Here is a 25,942-nt window from a genome sequence, read left to right on the forward strand (position 1 = left end):
TAATGTAATAGAACATTTTAATTGAACATTACAACTAACATTACAACTATTTAAACTAACATTGCAACTAACTTTAACTATTTAAAGATTTATTATCCGCCTCTTGATTTCTTCGACCACTTGGTCCCTGGACACATCCACCTGTGTAGAACAGACATTTACATTACTTTTACAGAATTTGTTTTGAACTGAGCAGTTAAGGGGCCTTGCTCAAGGGCCCAACAGTGACAGCTAGGTGGTGTTGGGATTTGACCTCACAACCTTATGGTCAGAATTTTTAAATATTAACCACAGAGCTTCCGACTCCATGTAGTGCACAGATACAATATATTTGATTTTTGTTTTCAAATACTCTGGAGTTTGCTAAAAATAAGTTGAACTGAACTTCTTGGCCTCCGCAAAACAGTGCTGCATTTGTGCTAAACCCTGAGAACACCAGCCATACAGTAAAGCATGATGGGAGCATTGTGTCCACTCAGGCCTCTACAATTCTGTGAATGTTGGATTGCTGATCGGAAGGTCATTTCAAATCCTACACGGACAAAGATGCCACTGCTGGGCCCTTGAGCAAGGCCCTTAACCATCAACTGCTCACAAGTACAGATAAACTGATTGTATGACGCTATAGAGAATGTACCTGATTATTATTACCGTATTTTCCAGACTATAAGCCGCTACTTTTTTCCCACGATTTGAACCCTGAGGCTTAAACAACGAAGCGGCTAATTTATGGATTTTTCCTGGGTTTTTCCCGGTTCCACAAGCTTCAAGCCAAAAAAACAAACCCCATAACATTAGACCAATGAAATTGCCGAACGGGTTAAGGTGAACCATTGAAATTCTTTATATCACATTGGGTGCGTTCCCACTGAATCGGGCCGCACCACATCATAAATATGGATTATGTTCCTCTGACGTTTGACCTGCCTCTTACTCGGACTGTCAACAGGAAAGGAGAATCAATCGTCACGCTGAAAACAAAAAACTCACTTTAACTGTGTTCTGAGCTGCACGGCATCGGGAGAAAAGCTTCCACTGATGGGATTTTTAAACACACGACGATGCCAAAGAACTCTTGAGAGAAATTGTTGTGAAAGGAAGGAGGAAGACAGTGAACAATGGCTACTGTTTAGATACAAGCTGTGTAACAGACACTGTCTTCCGTTAAAGCCTTTGTAAAGTTCATTAGTTTCAGTGTAGAGGCTTATAGACAGGTGCGGCTTATTTATGTTCAAAATAAAAATCTTTGTAAAACTCAGTGGGTGCGGCTTATATTTGGGTGCGCTTAATAGTCCGGAAAATACGGTACCTGCATCTAAGCTCATCACGGTGACAAGTGCTTATGTAACGTGGCCTTGATGGACACTACATTTTGGAAACGTTTCAATTGGTGTTATCACCTGACGCAAGAGTAAATGACAGGCTCTGATTCTGTAGTTTGGGCTACACGGATATCAGCCCCAGTCTTCACTTCACATGAGGTTTTTTTCTTACCACCACTGTGGGTTCTTTTTAATTTGGTTTTACAAAGGCATTTATTAAGACCAAAGAAAACTAGCTATTTATTTCAATTTGTTGATAGAGATGGAACCACCTGGACCTGACTATTTTTATGTCTTTTGCTAGAAAACTGACATCTGATTATTTTGGCTCTTGAACTGATGAAAAATAAATATTCATTTGATTCTGATTTTCACTAAAGCAGCACACTGTGAGTGGAAAGAGTGAATACGAATGTAGGAAGGTTAAAAAGACTCTAAAGCTCTGATGGTTTTATGGCTGAGCTCTTACCTCTTCTCGGGTGGCCACATTGCGGAGTTTGACTACTCCATTTTGTATTTCCTGTTCCCCCAAAATGGCCACCAGGGGGATGCCTGTCTCCTCACAGTGCTGAAGCTGAGTCAGCAGCTTGGGTTTTTTTTTATAAAGCACCTCAGCCTGTGGGGCAGAGTGAGAGAAATAATTTAATAATAAAATAATTTAATAAAATAAAGCAGTCAAAGACCTTGGTGTGATTATTGACTAATCTTTCCTTTAAGGCTCATGTAAATAACATTTCAAGGAAAAACTTCTTTCACCTTAGAAATATTCCTAAATGAATAAATATGATGTTACAGGTTGCAGAAAAACTAGTTCATGCTTTTATTACATCTAGATTAGACGACTGTAACACTTTATATTTGGGTGGGCTTACCAGAACATCACCTGTTCTAATCAGTCTAAACTTACTCCTAAATACATTTCACATAGATTCCAAAATACTACTACTGACATATACAGTGAGGAAAATAAGTATTTCAACACCCTGCTATTTTGCAAGTTTTCCCACTTAGAAATCATGTAGGGGTCTGAAATTGTCATCGTAGGTGCATGTCCACTGTGAGAGACATAATCTAAAAAAAAATCCAGAAATCACAATATATGATTTTTAAACTATTTATTTGTATGATACAGCTGCAAATAAGTATTTGAACACCTGTCTATCAGCTAGAATTCTGACTCTCATAGACCTGTTAGTCTGCCTTTAAAATGTCCACCTCCACTACATTTATTATCCTAAATTAGATGCACCTGTTTGAGGTCATTAGCTGCATAAAAACACCTGTCCACCCCATACAATCAGTAAGAATCCAACTACTAACATGGCCAAGACCAAAGAGCTGTCCAAAGACACTAGAGACAAAATTGTACACCTCCACAAGGCTGGAAAGGGCTACGGGGAAATTGCCAAGCAGCTTGGTGAAAAAAGGTCCACTGTTGGAGCAATCATTAGAAAATGGAAGAAGCTAAACATGACTGTCAATCTCCCTCGGACTGGGGCTCCATGCAAGATCTCACCTCGTGGGGTCTCAATGATCCTAAGGAAGGTAAGAAATCAGCCCAGAACTACACGGGAAGAGCTGGTCAATGACCTGAAAAGATCTGGGACCACCGTTTTCAAGGTTACTGTTGGTAATACACTAAGACGTCATGGTTCGAAATCATGCATGGCACAGTAGGTTCCCCCGCTTTAACCAGCACATGTCCAGGCACGTCTTAAGTTTGCCAATGACCATTTGAATGATCCAGAGGAGTCATGGGAGAAAGTCATGTGGTCAGATGAGACCAAAATAGTACTTTTGGGTCATAATTCCACTAAACGTGTTTGGAGGAAGAAGAATGATGAGTACCATCCCAAGAATACCATCCCATCATGCTTTGGGGGGTGTTTTTCTGCACATGGGACAGGGCGACTGCACTGTATTAAGGAGAGGATGACCGGGGCCATGTATTGCGAGATTTTGGGGAACAACCTCCTTCCCTCAGTTAAAGATGGGTTGAGGCTGGGTCTTCCAACATGACAATGACCCGAAGCACACAGCCAGGATAACCAAGGAGTGGCTCTGTAAGAAGCATATCAAGGTTCTGGCGTAGCCTAGCCAGTCTCCAGACCTAAACCCAATAGAGAATCTTTGGAGGGAGCTCAAACTCCGTGTTTCTCAGTGACAGGCCAGAAACCTGACTGATCTAGAGAAGATCTGTGTGGAGGAGTGGGCCAAAATCCCTCCTGCAGTGTGTGCAAACCTGGTGAAAAACTACAGGAAACCTGTAATTGACCTCTGTAATTGCAAACAAAGGGTACTGTACCAAATATTAACATTGACTTTCTCAGGTGTTCAAATACTTATTTGCAGCTGTATCATACAAATAAATAGTTAAAAAAATCATACATTGTGATTTCTGGATTTTTTTTTTTTTTAGATTATGTCTGTCACAGTGGACATGCACCTCCGATGACAATTTCAGACCCCTCCATGATTTCTAAGTGGGAGAATTAAATAGCAGGGTGTTCAAATACTTATTTTCCTCACTGTAAATCACTGAATGGCCTTGTGCTGCAGTATCTGAGCAAACCTCCGCACTATTATGTTCCTCCATGCCTACGTAGATCAAAAGGTGCAGGCTATTTGTTGGTACAGTCGAACCCACTTATCTCGACCTCGGTTAACTCGCCAACCCTATTAAGTCGACGTTTTTTAAGTGGAACCGCCAAATTCTCGCTTTGTCTTAGCATTTTTTAATCGGGTATGTCGATTCTTTTATGTCGCCGAACCCTAATATCTCGAGCACAAGGGGGGGGCAAATTTGCCACTTAAAGTCAGTTATCTCGAAGGTCCCCTGGTGGTCTAGTGGTTAAGATGCAGCGCTCCCACCGCTGCGACCCGGGTTCGATTCCCGGTCAGGGAACCATCCCCAGCCACTCTTAGTGCCGGTCCCAAGCCCGAATAAATTGGGGAGGGTTGTGTTAGGAAGGGCATCCAGCGTAAAACATGTGCCAAATCAAACGCGCGGAGGATCCGCTGTGGCGACCCCTAACGGGAGAAGCCGAAAAGAAAGTTTTTAAAGTCAGTTATCTCGATCGGCGCTGTGCAGCCGCAGAAGAACTTGCGGAAGTGGCGGAAAAATCAAGCCTTACAGATGCTACAGGTGTAGGATACTTTTCAGAGCTGTGTCAGAGTGAAATGACTCGAGAATTGATTTTTGACACTGGTTAGCTTTTTGTAAAAAAGTCTGTATATAAATCCACGGGTGCGCTTGGTAGAAGCGCGGCGCTGAACAGCACACGGGAGAACGTGGGGAATCCACGATGCGCTTTGGGAAGAAAAGCGCAGCCGTTAAGAGAGTGCGGAGTCCGAGTGGGAAGGCACGTCCCTGGATATGCATGCGCGATAACAACGACCGCCGTGAACCAACATATACCAACAATAACGGATGGTGAGAGTGTGGAAGTGAGGGGTTTAAATAGGAGCTAGTGATGAGTGCTAAACGAGTCCCAGGTGTGCGCTATTGAAGCCAGGCGCTTCAGAGAAAGCGGATGTTTGACAGCTGCCGAAGGGGGCGTGGCAGGTGGTTTCCTGACAGTTAACAAACATGTATGTACATTTTTAAAGCATGCCTTCATCAAACAAATCGCGGCAACGCTGTTGTGTAAAAAAAAATTAAAAAACACGTGCATGTACATTCTCATTTATTAACGCACATCATGTACATAAAGAAATTTCAAGCACGTTAATATATTGCCGCCATACTGGTTTTCGTTTATCTCAATCATCGGTTATCTTGACGCTTTTTGGCGACCCCTAGACCCTTGACATAACCGGGTTCCACTGTAACTTAAATAAATAAGACTAAAGCAAGTAGCAGATTTTTCTCTTATGAAGCCCACAGTTATGGAACAGCATTCCAATTAGTGTTCGGGACTCAGACACAGTCTCAGTGTTCAAGTCACGGCTAAAAACATATTTAGTCAAGCCTTTTTTCTATAGATTTTTCTCAGATAAAGGAGCAGATCTGGAGGGTTTAATGGATATTCGGTGAACTGGGATATTTGCATGTTGTTGTCCCCTCACTTGCACACGTTTACTCAAGTATGCTGATGGTGTTGTGATGAACTCTCTCTTATCCCAGAGATCCCTCATGTCTTTGTTAACTTCTGGCTCTCCGTTTGAATTATGTTGCCATAGCGAGGCTTGCTGGAGAACTACACAGTGTAAAGAACTTTTATACAACAATAAGGATACTTAATAATCCCTATTTTTCTCTTCCCTCTTCTCTCCCTCTCTCTCACTGGAGAGCGACTAGTGTTCCTGTCCCTTTCCTCTCTGTAAACCTGCCCGCTTCGCCCCGGCACCCTGCCTCTGGATAAGGTTCTCTTTGACTGGATGCCACTCTGTGCAGCTGGGGATGGTTTTGCATCAGTGGACTTACGGAGTAACACAGGAGCTTTGAGGATGAATTTGGACTGTACTTACAGTCTACTATAATGGCTCAGGACCACAAGTTGCATGTAAATGTTTTTCACTGCAAACCTCAACAACAATGCACTGTAACAAATTGACATTCGGTGCCACCCAGATGAGGACGGGTTCCCTCTCGAGTCTAGTTTCTCTTAAGATTAGTTTCTCTTCCTCATGCCATCTCTGAGTTTTTCCTTGCCACATTTCCCACTGGCTTGCTCATTAGGAACAAATATACAATTATAAGAAATTAACTTACACATTCTTTATCACGGCTTTATCTATGTAAAGCTGCTTTGAGACGTCTATTGATAAAAGCACTATACAAATAAAAATTAATTGAATAATTAATCATGACAAAATTATTTTTTTTTTTTTATATGGTCCCTTTCATCTTCACATGTGCGCTCACCTTAATTCCTGCATCCCACAATTCATTTGTAAGTTTTAGTCTCTGCTCCAGGAGGTTCTTCTGTGCAGAAGCCACCAGAACTTGTGTTTTTGTGGTGCGGATTTTCTCTGCAGATGTTTGAAGAGAAGCAGAGAGGAAAACACCAGAATGAACAGAATGTATTTTAATTTAGCTTAATTTAGCTATTTCAGCTTTATGTTGGTCAGCATCACACTGAATTCTGAGCTTATCCCAGGAATACTGGGTATGAGGTGAGAATACACTCAGAGATCAGATTTAAGTAGCGTGATGGACACATTATGAGCCTGCATTTCAACAGGAAGTAATGTTTGTGTGACAGTGTTTAAATAAATACTGCATATGTAAACACAGCCTTAAATCCAACCCTGACATCTTTGTTAGACAGACAGACAAACAGTAATATTGTTTAGACAGGCAGATAGACAGACAGAACAGACAGAACAGACAGACAGGTTGATGGATGAGTATGAGTTTTAATTATTCTCTTTCTTTCTGTGTACTGTATGATGTGTTTAGCTCACCTTCGCCTTCTGCTCCACTATGCAGAGGATCCTTTCAATGCCGATGCTTAGGCCCACACAGGGGACTGTCCTCCCCTTGGAGTCACACTGGCCCACCAATCCATCATAGCGGCCCCCGCCTGCCACACTGCCCACACTCACCCCTGCCCTGTCCCCGGCAACTGGCACCTCTGGCTGCAGAGTCTGACACAGCACAGCCTCATAGATTACACCGGTGTAGTAATCCAGGCCACGTGCCAGACTCAGATCAAACACCACCTATACACACAACGAGAGAATTGATTTACAAAGTTACTGGTTTAAACACTGCTGTAAATACAAATCAACACAAACTGATCAGATTTTTTTCACCTCAATAAATACAATGAAATTAAATCTCATTCATTGGGGTCATTGAATCCCTGAGCTTCTCATCTTGAGAAACAGCAGATTTCAACAACGCTATCAATTTTATTATTTTCAGAGGCTGCTGTGTGTTTTTGTGTGTGTAATTTACCAGGATGGCATCTGCAAAATTTTATTCACACTGCACTATGCAAGCAAACAAGTCAGACATTTCAGACGTATTAAACATCACAATTAATCAGGTATTTATTTATTTTAAGTATCTGAGATCCATCTGGAATCCAATAATTTATGTTAAAACACCTGATATTTAGAGATCCTTTAATGGCCTGTCTTTTTGTCTCTCTACATTAGTAAGACATCTGTCATTAGAAAGAACAAACTCCTCTCTCTCCTGCCATACAAACTGACTATTAAAAACTCTGACACCAGAGACCATCATCTGTCGACTCGTTATTTGAGGCACGGTAAATCTCTGGCTGAAGTTCTTTCAATTGGAAATCACTCGCTGCTGCTGAGGATGGTTCATCATGAGGTGACTGTGGAGCATTAAACTCAAGAACCATGAAGATGGATTTAGACTTAAATTAATATAAACAGTCTGCTACAAAGGCTTAAAACCATCATGAACAGTTTTGCACTTAAGTCCCCATCAGTGACCTGCTGATGCAAGTATAATTAAGACATTGAGTGTCACCAAAATGAGGATGGGTTCCCTTCTGAGTCTGTTCTTCTCAAGGTTTTTTACTCATACAATCTCAGAGCTTTTCCCTGCCACTGTTGCTACTGGATCGCTCATCAGTTATAAGACTAATTCATAAATTTTATATTTATATTAGTAATCTATTTCTGTAAAGCTGCTTTTGGAAATGTGTCTACTTAAAAGTGCTTTACAAATACAACTGAATTTAATCAAATGTCAGGAACGATCCAGTCTTCTCTCTGATCTCACCTTATCTGTGATTTGGAAGCACTGCAGGTAAACAAACAGGAGTTTCATGTCGTTCAGGCCGGCACACGCCTGCTTGTTCTGAGACAGCTTTGGGTCCTGCAGCAGCTTCTCTGCCAGGTCCAGTCCACCTGTGACACACAATGGGACAAAGGTCACTACCGTGCTCGAGTGGATTTGAGGTAGAAGTTTCCTTAAAGCAGAAGGTAACTCACCCTGCATACTGACATACTCCCCAATCTGATCAGCCACATCCTCAGAAAGACCTTTTTGGTTGATTAGTTTACTTTTTACATCTTCCCATGGCATCTACACACACACACACAAACACACACACAAACACACACACAAACACACACACACACACACACACAGTCAATTTACATACTACATATTTATAAACAATTATCCAAATACATAAAACTTGTTTGAACCCAAACAAGATTTTCAGGTTCTGTTCTTTAAGAGCTGAAACACTACACATGCACATACACATCATGGTCCTGTATTGGAACTTAAGAAATTGCAACAAAAGTATTTCTTGAGCAAGCCCCCTAACCCTGTTACTATACTGTATTTACATGGTTGACCTGCACTCTGACCTCTGCTTCCTAACATCACTGGGATATGTGAAGAGTTCCACTGTGTTGTAATGTACATGTGACAAGTACAGTTACTGTGGAGGAACGAAAAGCTATACCAGTCTGCATTATATATTTAACATTATATAATTATTTTAGCTATTTGAGATTAGCCAGTGAATTACTGGGTTTGATGCCTCCTGGTGCTTTTATTGGCACGGTTTCACTGCAGTGTTTTTTAAATGGTTTTTCACACTGATTTTACCTAAATGATATCAAGCTTCTCACCTTGTCCAGTTTGTCCACGGTTGAGCAGATGGTGCAAAATTTTTCATCTGGTACGCCGCACACCGCAGACATACCGTCTAGAATGCGCCGGTCATTCACCTGTAACGCCATGGCAACCAGGTAACACTCAGTAAGTTATATTTTACTGAAATGGTCAGCAAATGTTATTTACAGCGTTATATTATAGTAGACCTTTTGTTATTATATGTAAATATATATGAGTCTAAGTTGTTCAACTTGGGAGGGAAACTAGAGGAATAAATGCAAATAAAATTTAGATACTGATTAATTCATTCCAAAGCAAAAACATTACCAAAAATTTAATTAAGTTTATTTCTTTTGGGTGGAAATGTTTCAATACATATGCAACACACTGTATGGTACAATCATAATTTGGGGATTGTTTTACTTTTTTAAAGTAATGAATTGCAGTGCTGAGATTCAGCATAAACTTTCAATGGAAAATGAACAGATTTGAGAACTGTTGTTGATTGCTGATGTGGTGTTGGTGACTAAACAAAATGTTTTTTTTTTTTAGTCCAGCTCACGCTACATAAGACTGAAGGCAATATGTCCAATTTACACCAACTCTTTAAATTGGAGAAAAAAAAGCGATTGCTGGTTTTTAAAATAACCAACACATATCGATCTCTTTGTCTGTCTATCACCCCATCACCCCACCACCCTGCTATTTTGCAAGTTCTCCCACTTAGAAATCATGGAGGGGTCTGAAATTGTCATCGTAGGTGCATGTCCACTGTGAGAGACATAATCTAAAATTATAATATAATCTAATCTATTTGGTACAGTAGCCTTTGTTTGCAATTACAGAGGTCAAACATTTCCTGTAGTTTTTCACCAGGTTTGCACACACTGCAGGAGGGGTTTTGGCCCACTCCTCCACACAGATCTTCTCTAGATCAGTCAGGTTTCTGGCCTGTCGCTAAGAAACACGGAGTTTGAGCTCCCTCCCAAGATTCTCTATTGGGTTTAGGTCTGGAGACTGGCTAGGCCACGCCAGAACCTTGATATGCTTCTTACAGAGCCACTCCTTGGTTATCCTGGCTGTCAAGTCAAGTCAAGTTTATTTGTATAGCGCTTTTCACAACAGACATTGTCTCAAAGCAGCTTTACAGAAAACAACAGTGAAGGTGAATGGTGTGCGTTTGTCCCTGATGAGCAAGCCGTGGCGACAGTGGCAAGGAAAAACTCCCTTAGATGATATGAGGAAGAAACCTTGAGAGGAACCAGACTCAAAGGGGAACCCATCCTCATATGGGTGACATCAAAAGTTTGGTCATAAATCTTTCAACAATACAGAACAATTTGTGATCATCATAGATCCAGCATCAGCTTCTCCATGCCAGGGCCTTTAAACACTCGGCATCTACTTCTCCATGATCATCCATAGGTCCATAATCTTCACGAGGTGGGACGTGACTGGAGCTGGCCAAACCTCAGGATGCCTCGGGATGGGGAGAGAAAGAGAAGCAGTGGAGAGGAATTAGCGTAGCTGCTGTTCATGATATTAACAGCACAAGTTGATAATGTGCATGTGATCAGATGTTCTGGAGCACAAGGTTATGATGTGATGTGTGTGATGTGTGTTATGTGTAGGCTTTGCTAAAAAGATATGTTTTTAATCTGCACTTAAACTGGGAGAGTGTATCTGAACCCCGAACACTGTCAGGAAGACTATTCCAGAGTTTAGGAGCTAAATGTGAAAATGCTCTACCGCCTTTAGTGGACTTTGCTATTCTAGGAACTACTAGAAGCCCAGAGTTTTGAGATCTCAGGGAGCGTGACGGATTGTAGCGTGTTAAGAGACTGGATAGATACATGGGAGCCAAACCATTTAGTGCTTTATAAGTGAGTAGCAGTAGTTTGTAGTCTATTCGAAACTTAATAGGAAGCCAATGTAGGGACGATAAGATTGGGGTTATATGATCGTATTTTCTTGACCTAGTAAGAACTCTTGCTGCGGCATTCTGAACTAACTGAAGCTTGTTTATTAATGATGCAGGACATCCACCTAGTAATGCATTACAGTAGTCTATTCTAGAGGTCATAAACGCATGGACGAGCTTCTCTGCATCAGATATAGATAACATACTGCTGTGTGCTTCGGGTAATTGTCATGTTGGAAGACCCAGCCTAGACCCATCTTCAATGCTCTAACTGAGGAAAGGAAGTTGTTCCCCAAAAACTCGCAATACATGGCCCCGGTCATCCTCTCCTTAATACAGTCCTGTTCCGTGTGCAGAAAAACACCCCCAAAGCATGATGCTACCACCCCCATGCTTCACAGTAGGGATGGTGTTCTTGGGATGGTACTCATCATTCCTCTTCCTCCAAACACGTTTAGTGGAATTATGACCCAAAAGTTCTATTTTGGTCTCATCTGACCACATGACTTTCTCCCATGACTCCTCTGGATCATCCAAATGGTCATTGGCATACTTGAGACGTGCCTGGACATGTGCTGGTTAAAGCAGGGGAACCTTCCGTGCCATGCATGATTTCAAACCATGACGTCTTAGTGTATTACCAACAGTAACCTTGGAAACGGTGGTCCCAGCTCTTTTCAGTTCATTGACCAGCTCCTCCCGTGTAGTTCTGGGCTGATTTCTCACCTTCCATAGGATCATTGAGACCCCACGAGATGAGATCTTGCATGGACCCCAGTCCGAGGGAGATTGACAGTCATGTTTACCTTCTTCAATTTTCTAATGATTGCTCCAACAGTGGACCTTTTTTCACCAAGCTGCTTGGCAATTTCCCCGTAGCCCTTTTCAGCCTTGTAGAGGTGTAAAATTTTGTCTCTAGTGTCTTTGGACAGCTCTTTGGTCTTGGCCATGTTAGTAGTTGGATTCTTAATGATTGTATGGGGTGGACAGGTGTCTTTATGCAGCTAACGACCTCAAACAGGTGCATCTAATTTAGGATAATAAATGTAGTGGAGGTGGACATTTTAAAGGCAGACTAACAGGTCTTTGAGGGTCAGAATTCTAGCTGATAGACAGGTGTTCAAATACTTATTTGCAGCTGTATCATACAAATAAATAGTTTAAAAATCATATATTGTGATTTCAGGAATCTTTTTTTTGTCTCTCACAGTGGACATGCACCTACGATGACAATTTCAGACCCCTCCATGTTCAAATACTTATTTTCCTCACTGTATATATATATATATATATATATATATATATATATATATATATATATATATATATATATATATATATATATATATATATAAACCCAGCCATTAGGGGGGCACAAGCCAGTGTACTCTTAGTGCCGGTCCCAAGCCCGGGTAAATGGGGAGGGTTGCGTTAGGAAGGGCATCCAGCGTAAAACATGTGCCAAATCAAATATGCGGATCACAAATGAGAATTTCATACCGGATCGGTCGAGGCCCGGGTTAACAACGACCGCCACAGGTATCGTTAGCCGACAGGGTACCGGTGGAAATTGGGCTACTGTTGGCCGAAGGAGGAGAAGGAGAGGAGGAAGGCGTCTACAGAGACGGCAGGGAAAGGAGCAGTGTAGGAGAGTAGAGGTTCGGGTTGGTACTTTAAATGTTGGTACTATGACGGGTAAAGGGAGAGAGATAGCTGATATGATGGAGAGGAGAAAGGTAGATGTGTTGTGTGTTCAGGAGACCAAGTGGAAAGGGAGTAAGGCCAGGAACATTGGAGGTGGGTTTAAACTGTTCTATCATGGTGTGGATGGGAAGAGAAATGGCGTAGGGGTGATTCTGAAGGAAGCGTACAGTAAGAGTGTAGTGGAGGTGAAGAGAGTTTCTGATAGGGTGATGATCGTGAAGGTGGAAGTTGAAGGTGATGATAAAAAATGATGATGATGATGATAAATGTCATCAGTGCCTATGCTCCACAAGTTGGCTGTGAGATGGAGAAGAAAGAAAGATTCTGGAGTGAATTAGATGAAGTGGTAGATGGTGTACCTAGGAAAGAACGATTGGTGATTGGGGCAGACTTTAATGGGCATGTAGGTGAAGGGAACAGAGGTGATGAGGAGGTGATGGGTAGGTATGGTTTTAAGGAGAGGAATGTGGAAGGGCAGATGGTGGTAGATTTTGCTAAAAGGATGGAAATGGCAGTGGTGAACACGTATTTTAAGAAGAAGGAGGATCATAGGGTGACGTATAAGAGTGGAGGAAGGTGCACACAGGTGGATTATCTTCTGTGTAGGAGATGCAACCTGAAGGAGATTGGAGACTGTAAGGTGTTGGCGGGGGACAGTGTAGCTAGACAGCATCGGATGGTGGTCTGTAGGATGGTTTTGGAGGCGAAGAAGAAGAGGAGGAAAGTAAGGTTTGAAAGAAGAATAAGATGGTGGAAACTGAAGGAGGAAGAGTGTAGTGTGAGGTTCAGGGAAGAGGTCAGACAGGGGCTTGGTGGTGGTGAAGAGGTGCCGGATGATTGGGCAACTACTGCAGGAGTGATGAGGGAGGCAGCTAGAAAAGTACTTGGTGTGACATCTGGAAATAGAAAGCAAGACAAGGAGACGTGGTGGTGGAATGAGGAAGTGCAGGAGAGCATTAGGGGAAAGAGGTTGGCAAAACAGAAGTGGGATCGACAGAGTGATGAGAAGAGTAGGCAGGAGTACAAGGAGATGCGGCAGCAGGTTAAAAGGGATGTGGCGAAAGCCAAGGAAAAGGCATATGAGGAACTGTATAACAGGTTGGACACTAAGGAAGGAGAAAAGGATTTATACCGATTGGCCAAGCAGAGGGACCGAGCTGGGAAGGATGTACTGCAAGTTAGAGCAATAAAGGATGGAGAGGGAAATGTGTTGACTAATGAGGAGAGTGTGTTGAGAAGATGGAGGGAGTATTTTGAGCAGCTGATGAATGAGGAAAATCAGAGAGAGAGAAGGTTGGAGGATGTGGAGTTGGTGAAGCAGGATGTAGATAGGATTAGTAAGGAGGAAGTGAGAGCAGCGATTAAGAGGATGAAGAATGGAAAGTCGGTTGGACCAGATGACATACCGGTAGAAGCGTGGAGATGTTTAGGAGAGATGGCAGTGGAGTTTTTAACCAGATTGTTTAACAGGATTCTGGAAGGGGAGAGGATGCCTGAGGAATGGAGAAGGAGTGTGCTGGTACCGATCTTTAAGCATAAGGGAGATGTGCAGACCTGCAGTAACTACAGGGGAATTAAGTTGATCAGTCACACCATGAAGTTATGGGAAAGAGTAGTGGAAGCCAGGCTGAGAGAAGAGGTGACCATCTGTGAGCAACAGCATGGTTTCATGCCGAGGAAGAGCACCACAGATGCCTTATTTGCTTTGAGGATGTTGATGGAGAAGTATAGAGAAGGACAGAAGGAGCTGCATTGTGTATTTGTGGATTTAGAGAAAGCGTACGACAGGGTGCCGAGAGAGGAGTTGTGGTATTGTATGAGGAAGTCAGGTGTGTCAGAGAAGTATGTGAGGGTGGTGCAGGACATGTATGAGGACAGTGTGTCGGCAGTAAAGTGTGCAGTAGGTACGACAGACTGGTTCAGGGTGAAGGTTGGACTGCATCAAGGATCGGCCCTGAGCCCTTTCCTGTTTGCAGTGGTGATGGACAGGTTGACGGACGAGGTCAGACAGGAGTCTCCCTGGACTATGATGTTTGCAGATGATATTGTGATTTGTGGTGAGAGTAGAGAGCAGGTTGAGAAGAGCCTGGAGAGGTGGAGATATGCGCTGGAGAGAAGGGGAATGAAAGTCAGTAGGAGTAAGACAGAGTACATGTGTGTGAATGAGAGGGAGGGCAGTGGAGTGATGCGGTTGCAGGGAGAAGAGGTGGAGAAGGTGGAGGAGTTCAGGTACCTGGGGTCAACAGTGCAAAGTAATGGAGAGTGTGTTAGGGAAGTAAAGAAAAGAGTGCAGGCAGGGTGGAGTGGGTGGAGAAGAGTGACAGGAGTGATTTGTGATAGAAGAGTATCTGCAAGAATGAAAGGGAAAGTTTATAGGACTGTGGTGAGACCTGCGATGTTGTATGGATTAGAGACAGTGGCATTAAGTAAAAGACAGGGGGTGGAGCTGGAGGTAGCAGAGCTGAAGATGTTGAGGCTTTCGTTGGGAGTGACGAGGATGGACAAGATTAGAAATGAGTTTATTAGAGGGACAGCACATGTAGGATGTTTTGATGACAAGGTGAGGGAGGCGAGATTAAGATGGTTTGGACATGTGCAGAGAAGGGACATGAATTATATTGGTAGAAAAATGCTGAAGATGGAGCCACCAGGTAGGAGGAAAAGAGGAAGGCCAAGGAGGAGGTTCATGGATGTGGTGAGGGAAGACATGCAGGTAGTTGGTGTAAAAGAGGCAGATATAGAGGACAGGGTGGTATGGAGACGGATGATCCGCTGTGGCGACCCCTAATGGGAGCAGCCGAAAGAAGAAGAAGAAGAAGAAGAGGAAGATATATATATATATATATATATATATATATATATATATATATATATATATATATATATATATATATAATGATGAGGTTTTGTAAGGTGGAGGTTGAGATTTCTTAAGACAGATTTGTAGTAAAAAAAAAAAAACATTTATTAAACATTTATTAAACATTTAAACAGTTATTAACAAGAACGAGAACACAGTTCTACTGAAAAACTTCATTCCAGTACATTGTTTAACTTAAAATACATTATAAAACAGATTATCGTTTTTTTTTTGTTGTCTTGGTGTAATGTATAGAATTCGAATATGTGTGAAAAAGATATTGGATTTTGGCAATAAAAATTATGCAAAATAAATCTGTATATTAAAGGAGTCTGACCTTAATGCGGAAGTCGCTCAGGTCCAGCTCGCGCAGGATCTCATAAACGATTCGCAAACACTCTGCATCAGGGATCATCGGGTCGTACTGTCCTGCAATGTCAAAATCCTATAGCACAGGGGAGAGAGAGGGGTTTCAATATCTGAAATCAGTGACAACAACTAAACAGTTTAAACTGATAAAGCAGTGCTTTAAAATAAGCTGTATTTAAATCAATTCCCATGTGGTGTTTGACGTGTGTAGGACGTGTATTGAACAGGAAACACTCACACACTGGCAGAACTCTCGGTAGCGGCCCCGGGTCATGACTGGGTTGTCTCTGCGGTACACTTTGCCGATGTGGTAGCGTTTGATGTTCGTGATATTGTTCATGGCCAAGTAGCCAGCAAAAGGAACCTGAAAAGTAACCAGTTAAGAAAACACAACACGCACAACAGTGATGGTGAACAAAAAAAAATTTCTATAAATTATTCATTTCATTACGAGATCACGATCACTGATGTTATGTGCTGTTTGTTTTTACACATGAGAATGTGGGATATATTTATTATTTATTAATTATTTAATTATATTATGAGCGCATTTTCATGATTCAGTACTCTATTTTTAGGTTTGTAGAAAGGTTCATTTTACATGGAGTGTTATGTTGGTTTGTTATCCAGAATCCATTTTAAAAACGATTGATTAATTGGTTATCTGCAAGTACAATCCAACCTAGATATCAGTATCAGTCGACCTCTACCAGAAATATCACAGTTTTTAATGTCTTTAGTATTGCAAAATTGCTAACAAATACAGGAAGCTCAAGCTCCATTTCTAAATAAAGCTGAATTAACACATTACTATAACCAGTGTGGATATGAATAAAGCCCACATCTGGTTCATGGAGATAAAGGAATCTTAATTTTAACTAGATTATTTACAATTATAATATTTAACTGGATGTGTTTATGTATAATAGCTAGGGAGCCTTGTATTTTATTCTAAAACTGATTCGAGACCAGGCCATAACGACTAATTAAAAATTCAACATTTACAGCCAGTCAGAGCACAGTGTCAGCATCAATCATTAAACTAGGATACGGTGAGGTCGTATCTGAGAGACAGCTGCTCTCCTCCCTCGTCCTTCAGGTCGTAGATTAGTTTGAATTCTTCACCATTGATCCCTGTCAATGTTTCCTAAGTACAAAAACAAGAACAATTTATTCAGACTGTATTATATTCTAAAATCGCCAGCATGCGTGGTCTAGTCATACTGTATGTTGTACACAAACATGAATTTAAACAATCATGTATGAAGGGTTGACAGTAGACATTGTACACTAGTGAAACCTACAATATAAGTATTAGGACACTTGACATTTCTGACCAAAAGTGTTACCAAGAAGTTGGAGTAACACAGTTGTATAGGATTTCTCTGATGTGGTAGCATGAAATTTTCCTTTCACTTGAACTAGGAGACCCAAACCTCCAAAATCTAGTAGAACATCTCCCCATAAGAGTGGAGATTATAACCACAAATGGGACTAAATGTGAAACACAATGTTCAAAGAGCACATACAAACCTTATGTTTAGGTGTCCATAAACATTTGTCCATATTTGGTGTATTGTCTGGTGATCTCCTCTTAGGGAATCTCACACATCTGTGCGATTTACATTAAAACCACCGAAGAACCACAAAATCTGTTCTGAACACTTTCATGGGTGAAACCTTATAGTTACAGGTTTCTCTCTCTGACTGATTCACAGCACAGAGACTGTGAGCTGCTAAGTGACTAACGGCTAATGCTGTGGATTCCTGCTTCGAGACTTTCTGTTAAAAGGAGAAAATCCTGAAATTTTCACATATCGAGGGAGTGAATTGCAAAAATGGATTGCATTAATTTTAATTATTCTATATTTTTTATAAAATATATTTGATATTATATATTTATTTATATTATTTTATATATTATTTATCTGTACAGGCTTTTTATTTTTTTCATTTTTTAAGTTTTAAAAATGTAAACGTGTTGATGTTCACAAATAATAAAAAATAAACTGCGTTAAATAAATAAAAAAAAAAACTGGCAATTTTATGTTTTGCATTTTTCCCCCCCTACAGTAACCGTACCAAAATTAAACCAAACAGTTAACATCTGAGGTACATACAGAACCGTGACTTTAGTGCCTACACATAAATGTTCAGGTCTTCAAAGCTTTGCGTGCGTGTGTATATACCTTGAGCTCAAAAACAGGGGTGTCGATAGTCACAGCATTATGCCGTTCAAAACAGCTGACAATGACACTTAGCACCTTTTCTCTTATAATTATCTGTTTGGAATTGACATCCCTGGTCCCCTACACACACACAAACATTTACAACATCAAATATACCAGCTAACCAGAGTATATCACTACTGTACAAAAACACACACACACATATATATATATATATATATATATATATATATATATATATATATATATATATATATATATATATATATATATATATATATATATATATAGACACACACACACACACACACACACACACACACACTCTCTCCTGCTCCTACCTTCGCTGTCTTTAGGACAAATTTTTGTTTGGCTTCATTGATCTGTGAGGAAAAATAAAACTTAATGAATACAAATAATAATTACATTTATAATTGTGGGACATCAAGAACAAAGACAGAAGTAGGATATCAAGGCATCCAGAGTTTATTGTCATATGTAGCGGAAACAGTGTGGACATAAAGAAAAAACTAAAAAGAGGCAGGACTTAAAATAACAGGTTAATGAAATGATTGTAGTGGAAATGCAAGTATGTGCAGACAGAAAGTGTACAATGTAATTGTACAGTATCTACATATGTAACGTGTCCAGTGTGTGACGGAAACATGTAGAAAACGCATGTGCAAAGTCCTGCAGAAGTAGATTCAGTAGTTCATGTTATTATTCACATTTGTAAAGAACTATAAAAAATTATGGCCTCCGATTGGACATGATTTGGAAAAGCACACACCTCACTATAGAAACTGTGTGCCTTTTCAAATCATGTCCACTCAATAAACTTTTACACAGGTGGACTCTAATCAAGGTGTAGAAACATCTCAGCAACAATCAAAAGAAATTGGAGGCACCTGAGATACATTTCATGTGATATTTCTGGCGTTTAAAAAAAATAAATAAAATAATAATAATTTCTAGAATTCTGTTTTCACTGTCATTATGGCATAGTGAGTGTAGATTGTGTGCAACATATACAGAGGTAAACTGTAGTCTATGATGTAATGGTGAGAGAGAGAGATGTTGTAGGGTTGTAGACCCTCTCAGGATATTAAATGATAACTAGTACGTAGTACTTTTGTGATCACTAATATTCCCCACATAATAAAATATGCAGATTTGAAGGACTGAATGAAGTACATTGGACAATTTCACAAAATACAAAAAGACATTTAAGCATTTTTTTACACATTTAATTATATCAGTTGTATATGATCTGGGAAACTGATGAAGGAAGATGACCACGTTTGGTCCTGAGCAAAGACTCGGGTTTAAAGCAGAAGCCAGCTGAAGTAGGAACCCTTGTTTATTTTGACAAGGCGACACAGACTGAGGTTATTCTAGAATCCTGTACGCATCCGAGTCGTGTTGATTCAAGAACAGTACAAAATAAAAAAGTCCCCATGTGTAATTTCAGCTGAACTGAATGTGAGCAAAAATACTCACAGACGGAGCATGAATCGTTGTCTTTAGAATCAACATGTGAGAGACTTGTCGTGAGATCCATAAATATATGGAAAAGGTTTGACTTGATCAGAGTATAAATTGCTTGAAACTATCTCTGGCCTGCGGTCAAATCCATGTGCTCGCATAGAGAGGAGGTTTTTAAGACTACAACCGTATGATTTTCGAGTTGTCTACATTCCTGGCGAGCAAAACACAACAGACCTGCTTTCACAACTTGTCTGTGGAAAGAACAGACAACAAACACATAAGCATGAAGCTGAAGAATATGTGAGATCTGTGGCTGGGAATGCTACTTCAAGAGCACTTACGACGAAACACCAAACAGAACCTTGAAAGTATGATGGTCATGGATAAGGACACAGAGAGGCATGTCATTTCATGTCACTGATGTAAATTAGGTTCTGTTTAATGCCTACTATGCCCAAATGTCCTTCATGAGCTTGGTTTAGAGCTCTCACTCGGAGTGATTGTGGTAATAAATGCATGTACCTCTGTAGTCTAACTGTCCGATCAAAATTAACTCCTTGGCAGTGGGAGTGTATGACTTCTTATTCTTTTGGCTTCTCCCATTATGGGTCGCCACAGCGGATCATCCTCGTGATTCACATATTTGATTTGGCACATGTTTTATGCTGGATGCCCTTCTTAATGCAACCTTCCCCATTTATCCGGGTTTGGGACCGGCACTAAGAGTGCAAAGGCTTGAGCAGCCCTAATGAGTGTATGACGTATATTCATCAAAGCAACCAGTCTGCATGGCGTGTCTGACTTTCCTTAATTCATACGGTGGCCGAGAAGTGCAAAACACATTAACAAATCCAAAAAAAAATTAACAAATCCAAAAACAAATTAACAAATCCAAAAACAAATGACCAAATCCGAAAACAAATGACCAAATCCAAAACCAAATTAACAAATCCAAAAACAAATTAACAAATCCAAAAACAAATTAACAAATCCAAAAACAAATCAACAAATCCAAAAACAAATCAACAAATCCGAAAACAAATGAACAAATTCAAAAACAAAACAACAAATCCAAAAACACACTAACAAATCCAAAAACAAATTAACAAATTCAAAAACAAATTAACAAATCCGAAAACAAATTAACAAATTCAAAAACACATTAACAAATCTGAAAAACACAACGACAAGCCAGACAAACCGGAAAAGGTAGGTATAGTTTGTGAACGTAAACTTACAGATCATTGGACAAGACACCTGTCAGTCAAGATATACAGGTGAATGACGGGTGTCTCGTCCAATGATCTGTAAGTTTCCATTTACAAACTACCTACCTTTTCCGGTTTGTCGTTGTGTTTTTCGGATTTGTTAATGTGTTTTTGAATTTGTTAATTTGTTTTCGGATTTGTTCATTTGTTTTTGAATTTGTTAATTTGTTTTCGGATTTGTTATTTTGTTTTTGGATTTGTTAGTGTTTTTTAGTTTGTTAATTTTTTTTCGGATTTGTTAGTGTGTTTTTGGATTTGTTGTTTTGTTTTTGGATTTGTTAAGTTGTTTTTGGGTTTGTTAATTTGTTTTTGGATTTGGTAATTTGTTTTTGGATTGGTTGTTTTGTTTTTGGATTTGTTAATTTGTTTTCGGATTTGTTAATGTGTTTTGCACTTCTCGGCCACCGTAAAAGAGTCCTGCAGAACTAACTTTCAATCGGAAAACTGTTGGGAAAACTGATTTTACAATGCCATGAAATGAACAGGAGTTAAAGGTTCATAATGATGAAAACAGGTTTTAAGCCGTTTACTACTGCGGGACAAAGAATTCACAGCTGGAAGTAGGAGATCAAATCCTGGTGAGACAGAAAATGACAGACAAACTAACAACCACATTCAGCCCAGTCCTGTAAACTGTTGTGTCCAGAAATGGAAACACTCTGACCATTAAAGATTCAGATGGAACACGATATAAAATCACATTTGAGAAGAAATTCTCCAGTGAGAACACAAATGACAACCCAGTTGAAAGACAAACTGAAAGCAGAGACAGAGCTAACAGTCAGGGACAGGTGAAAGTGATCCAGAGCGAGACACTAGATAGTAGTGTAGCTACACAAATGTAGCTGCACAAATGAGTTCAGAGGAAAAAAATCACATGCACCGAAACACTGTGAGATGAATGTTCTTGCTATATTCATAAGATGTGTTTTAAAGAAATCTGAACTCAATATGTTCTTAGATTAAAATGGAAATAGAAGAGAAATATTTTGATTTAACAGAGAAAGAAAAAACAAATGTTTGCTTTTTCAAAACATCACTTTTGTGTTTTTAGTGACACGATGATATGCTGAATATGAAAGTTGAATGTTCACAATGTTCTCTGAGTAGTTCATAAAATGTGTTTAACTGTAGCAAAGGGGAGATGTGTATCAGGGGAGATGCATGTGACGTCATTAGGTATGAAGGGGAGATGAGGAAAGATGGCAGTTGAGTTTACGAATACTGTCACGTGTCTGATTGAATTTGGTGTATTTAGTATTTAGCAAAGACACGCCCACCACCCATTAGTCCAATTTAGTTTACTTCCATAATTATTTATTACCCTCTCCACCTGAAACTGCCCCAGCAATCTTTCCAGCTCGACTACCCGCTCTCTCTGACCCACATCTTTACAAGTCATCAATACAAGTCAAGTCAAGTCAAGTCAAGTCAAGTTTATTTGTATAGCGCTTTTCACAACAGACATTGTCTCAAAGCAGCTTTACAGAAAACAACAGTGAAGGTGAATGGTGTGCATTTGTCCCTGATGAGCAAGCTGTGGCGACAGTGGCAAGGAAAAACTCCCTTGGATGATATGAGGAAGAAACCTTGAGAGGAACCAGACTCAAAGGGGAACCCATCCTCATATGGGTGACATCAAGAGTTTGGTCATAAATCTTTCAACAATACAGAACAATTTGTGATCATCATAGATCCAGCATCAGCTTCTCCATGCCAGGGCCTTTAAACACTCGGCATCTACTTCTCCATGATCATCCATAGGTCCATAATCTTCACGAGGTGGGACGTGACTGGAGCTGGCCAAACCTCAGGATGCCTCGGGATGGGGAGAGAAAGAGAAGCAGTGGAGAGGAATTCGCGTAGCTGCTGTTCATGATATTAACAGCACAAGTTGATAATGTGCATGTAATCATGTATTCTGGAGCACAAGGTTGTGATGTGATGTGTGTGATGTGTGTTATGTGTAGGCTTTGCTAAAAAGATATGTTTTCAATCTACACTTAAACTGGGAGAGTGTATCTGAACCCCCGAACACTGTCAGGAAGACTATTCCAGAGTTTAGGAGCTAAATGTGAAAATGCTCTACCGCCTTTAGTGGACTTTGCTATTCTAGGAACTACTAGAAGCCCAGAGTTTTGAGATCTCAGGGAGCGTGACGGATTGTAGCGTGTTAAAAGACTGGATAGATACATGGGAGCCAAACCATTTAGTGCTTTATTAGTGAGTAGCAGTAGTTTGTAGTCTATTCGAAACTTAATAGGAAGCCAATGTAGGGACGATAAGATTGGGGTTATATGATCGTATTTTCTTGACCTAGTAAGAACTCTTGCTGCCGCATTCTGAACTAACTGAAGCTTGTTTATTAATGATGCAGGACATCCACCTAGTAATGCATTACAGTAGTCTATTCTAGAGGTCATAAACGCATGGACGAGCTTCTCTGCATCAGATATAGATAAGATATTTCTTAGCTTAGAAATATTTCTAAGGTGAAAGAAGGCTGTTTTTGTAACTTGAGTGATGTGATTTTTAAAAGATAAGTTGCTGTCTAAAATAACTCCCAGGTCTTTTACCGTTGAACTAGTAGTTACAGAACAACCGTCTAAATGCAGGCTGAGATGCTGGAGCTTCTGTGTACTATTTTTTGGGCCGATGAGCAAAATCTCCGTTTTATCAGAATTTAATAGCAGAAAGTTATGGGTCATCCAATCTCTTATTTCTTCAACACACTCAGTTATGCGAGCTAATTGAGCTGTATCGCCTGGTTTGGATGAAATATATAGCTTTGTATCATCAGCATAACAATGGAAGCTAATTCCATGCCTTCTAATAATATTTCCTAATGGAAGCATGTATATTGTGAAAAGCAGGGGTCCTAGAACTGACCCTTGTGGCACGCCATAATTTACTAGCATTATCCTGGATAGCTCTCCATTTAAATCTACGAAATGGTAACGATTGGACAGGTAGGATTTAAACCAGCTTAATGCCTGTCCCTGAATACCGATGTAATTCTGTAAGCGATCGAGGAGAAGATCATGATCTATAGTGTCGAACGCAGCACTAAGATCTAGTAAAACTAATAGGGAGATGTAGCCTTGGTCTGAAGCTAAAAACAGGTCATTAGTGATTTTAACTAGAGCAGTTTCTGTGCTATGATGGGGCCTAAAACCTGACTGAAACTCTTCAAAGATATTGTTCTCCTGCAAGTGGTTACATAACTGGGCAGCGACAATCTTTTCTAAAATCTTAGACATAAATGGGAGATTTGAAATTGGTCTGTAATTCGATAGCGTGTTTGGATCCAGATTAGGTTTTTTAATGAGGGGCTTAATAACTGCTAACTTGAGGGATTTAGGGACGTGACCTAACGATAGTGAGGAGTTAATAATATTGAGAAGAGGCTCACCAGCTGTATATAACACTTCCTTCAGTAGTTTAGTGGGAATTGGATCTAACTGACATGTTGTTGATTTAGCTTTCATAATAGCATCATACAGCTCTTCCTGTCCTATACATGTAAAACAGTGTAGTTGTGGGGTTGTAAGTACGATTGTGTCGGGAGATGCTGTCAGAGGTTAAACTGCCACAATTGTTTTGCTAATGTTATCTATTTTTTCAGTGAAGAAATTCATAAAGTCTTCACTACTAAACTGTGATGGAACACATTTTTCAGATCCCTGATTTGTTGTTAATTTAGCGACTGTACTGAAAAGGAACCTGGGATTGTTTTTGTTATTTTCTATGAGTTTGCTCAGGTGTTTAGCTCTAGCAGCTTTTAGCGCCTGTCTGTAGCTAAGCATACTGTCTTTATACACAATTCTAAATACCTCCAATTTAGTTTTCCTCCATTTTCTCTCCAGATTACGTGTTGTTCTCTTTAGGGCATGCGTATGACTATTATACCAAGGTGCAGGTGCTTGTTCTCGAACCTTTTTTAACCAGATGGGGGCAACAGTGTCTAAAGTGCTAGTGAGGATAAGGTCTATGTTGTTCGCCATCTCATCAAGATGATCAGCAGTTATGGGTTTAATGTGAAACTGAGATAAATACACTTCCAATTATTTAGCATCCTTGCTGCCTTTCTCTTACCAGTCACTTTCTTTAATGCCAATCTAAGCAGAATTACACCTTTTATTTCACCTTCTTTCTGAAACTTAATAACTACTTTATATTCTTTGTCATCACTTTCTCCTCCACTCCAACCTGAATTACTACTTGTACCTAATGTCCTTCTTTTTCTATCCTGATTTTCATTTTAACTCCCTACCTGCTTTCCCTTTCCACCTTTCTCCTTCTTTCGTCGCTCATTCTCTCCTTCCATTTTTGCCAATGCTTCGCTGTGTGTAATAACAAAAACTCATGCCTCTCTACCTATATACTCGGTCATTTGATGTTAACAGTTGCTTAGCGACACCGTGACGACAACCCAACCCCCCCCCACGCGCACGCGCACAGAACTCTCTTGCATACACAGACACACGGTCGCTGTGCCTTGACCGAGCATGGTCCTTCGAGCTAGATAATCAGTAGGTGGCGGTAATGCACCTTTTGCCAAACCGCCATAAAACAACACAAGAACAGAACAGAACAGAACTGAACTAGTGGCTGAAGCCATCTTTTAAATTCAGGTGAACATGTACAGTATCAATCAGAACCCAGCCATTAGGGGGGCACAAGCCAGTGTACTCTTAGTGCCGGTCCCAAGCCCGGGTAAATGGGGAGGGTTGCGTTAGGAAGGGCATCCAGCGTAAAACGTGCCAAATCAAATATGCGGATCACAAATGAGAATTTCATACCGGATCGGTCGAGGCCCGGGTTAACAACGACCGCCACAGGTATCGTTAGCCGACAGGGTACCGGTGGAAATTGGGCTACTGTTGGCCGAAGGAGGAGAAGGAGAGGAGATAGGCGTCTACAGAGACGGCAGGAAAAGGAGCAGTGTAGGAGAGTAGAGGTTCGGGTTGGTACTTTAAATGTTGGTACTATGACGGGTAAAGGGAGAGAGATAGCTGATATGATGGAGAGGAGAAAGGTAGATGTGTGTTCAGGAGACCAAGTGGAAAGGGAGTAAGGCCAGGAACATTGGAGGTGGGTTTAAACTGTTTTATCATGGTGTGGATGGGAAGAGAAATGGTGTAGGGGTGATTCTGAAGGAAGCGTACAGTAAGAGTGTAGTGGAGGTGAAGAGAGTTTCTGATAGGGTGATGATCGTGATGGTGAAAGTTGAAGGGATGATGATAAATGTCATCAGTGCCTA

The 25,942-nt window shown here is 40.5% G+C and overlaps 1 protein-coding gene across 1 annotated transcript; it reads right to left on the minus strand.

Moving 5' to 3' along the window:
* Window positions 1–25,099, minus strand: LOC310729092 (histidine--tRNA ligase-like). Its single transcript, XM_083547116.1, has 13 exons — window positions 24,953–25,099; window positions 18,265–18,306; window positions 17,924–18,043; window positions 16,786–16,881; window positions 15,973–16,098; window positions 15,703–15,810; window positions 8,895–8,993; window positions 8,241–8,334; window positions 8,029–8,156; window positions 6,732–6,989; window positions 6,190–6,306; window positions 1,792–1,938; window positions 1–141 (listed from the first exon to the last, which is right to left on the minus strand). Exons 1-13 carry the CDS (start codon window positions 25,004–25,006, stop codon window positions 82–84), a joined length of 1,449 nt encoding a protein of 482 aa, XP_083403242.1. The 5' UTR covers window positions 25,007–25,099; the 3' UTR covers window positions 1–81.
* Between the last annotated feature and the right edge of the window lie 843 nt (window positions 25,100–25,942).

Source organism: Silurus aristotelis (assembly GCF_946808225.1).
Source record: "Silurus aristotelis genome assembly, chromosome: 7".
Lineage (NCBI taxonomy): Eukaryota > Metazoa > Chordata > Actinopteri > Siluriformes > Siluridae > Silurus > Silurus aristotelis.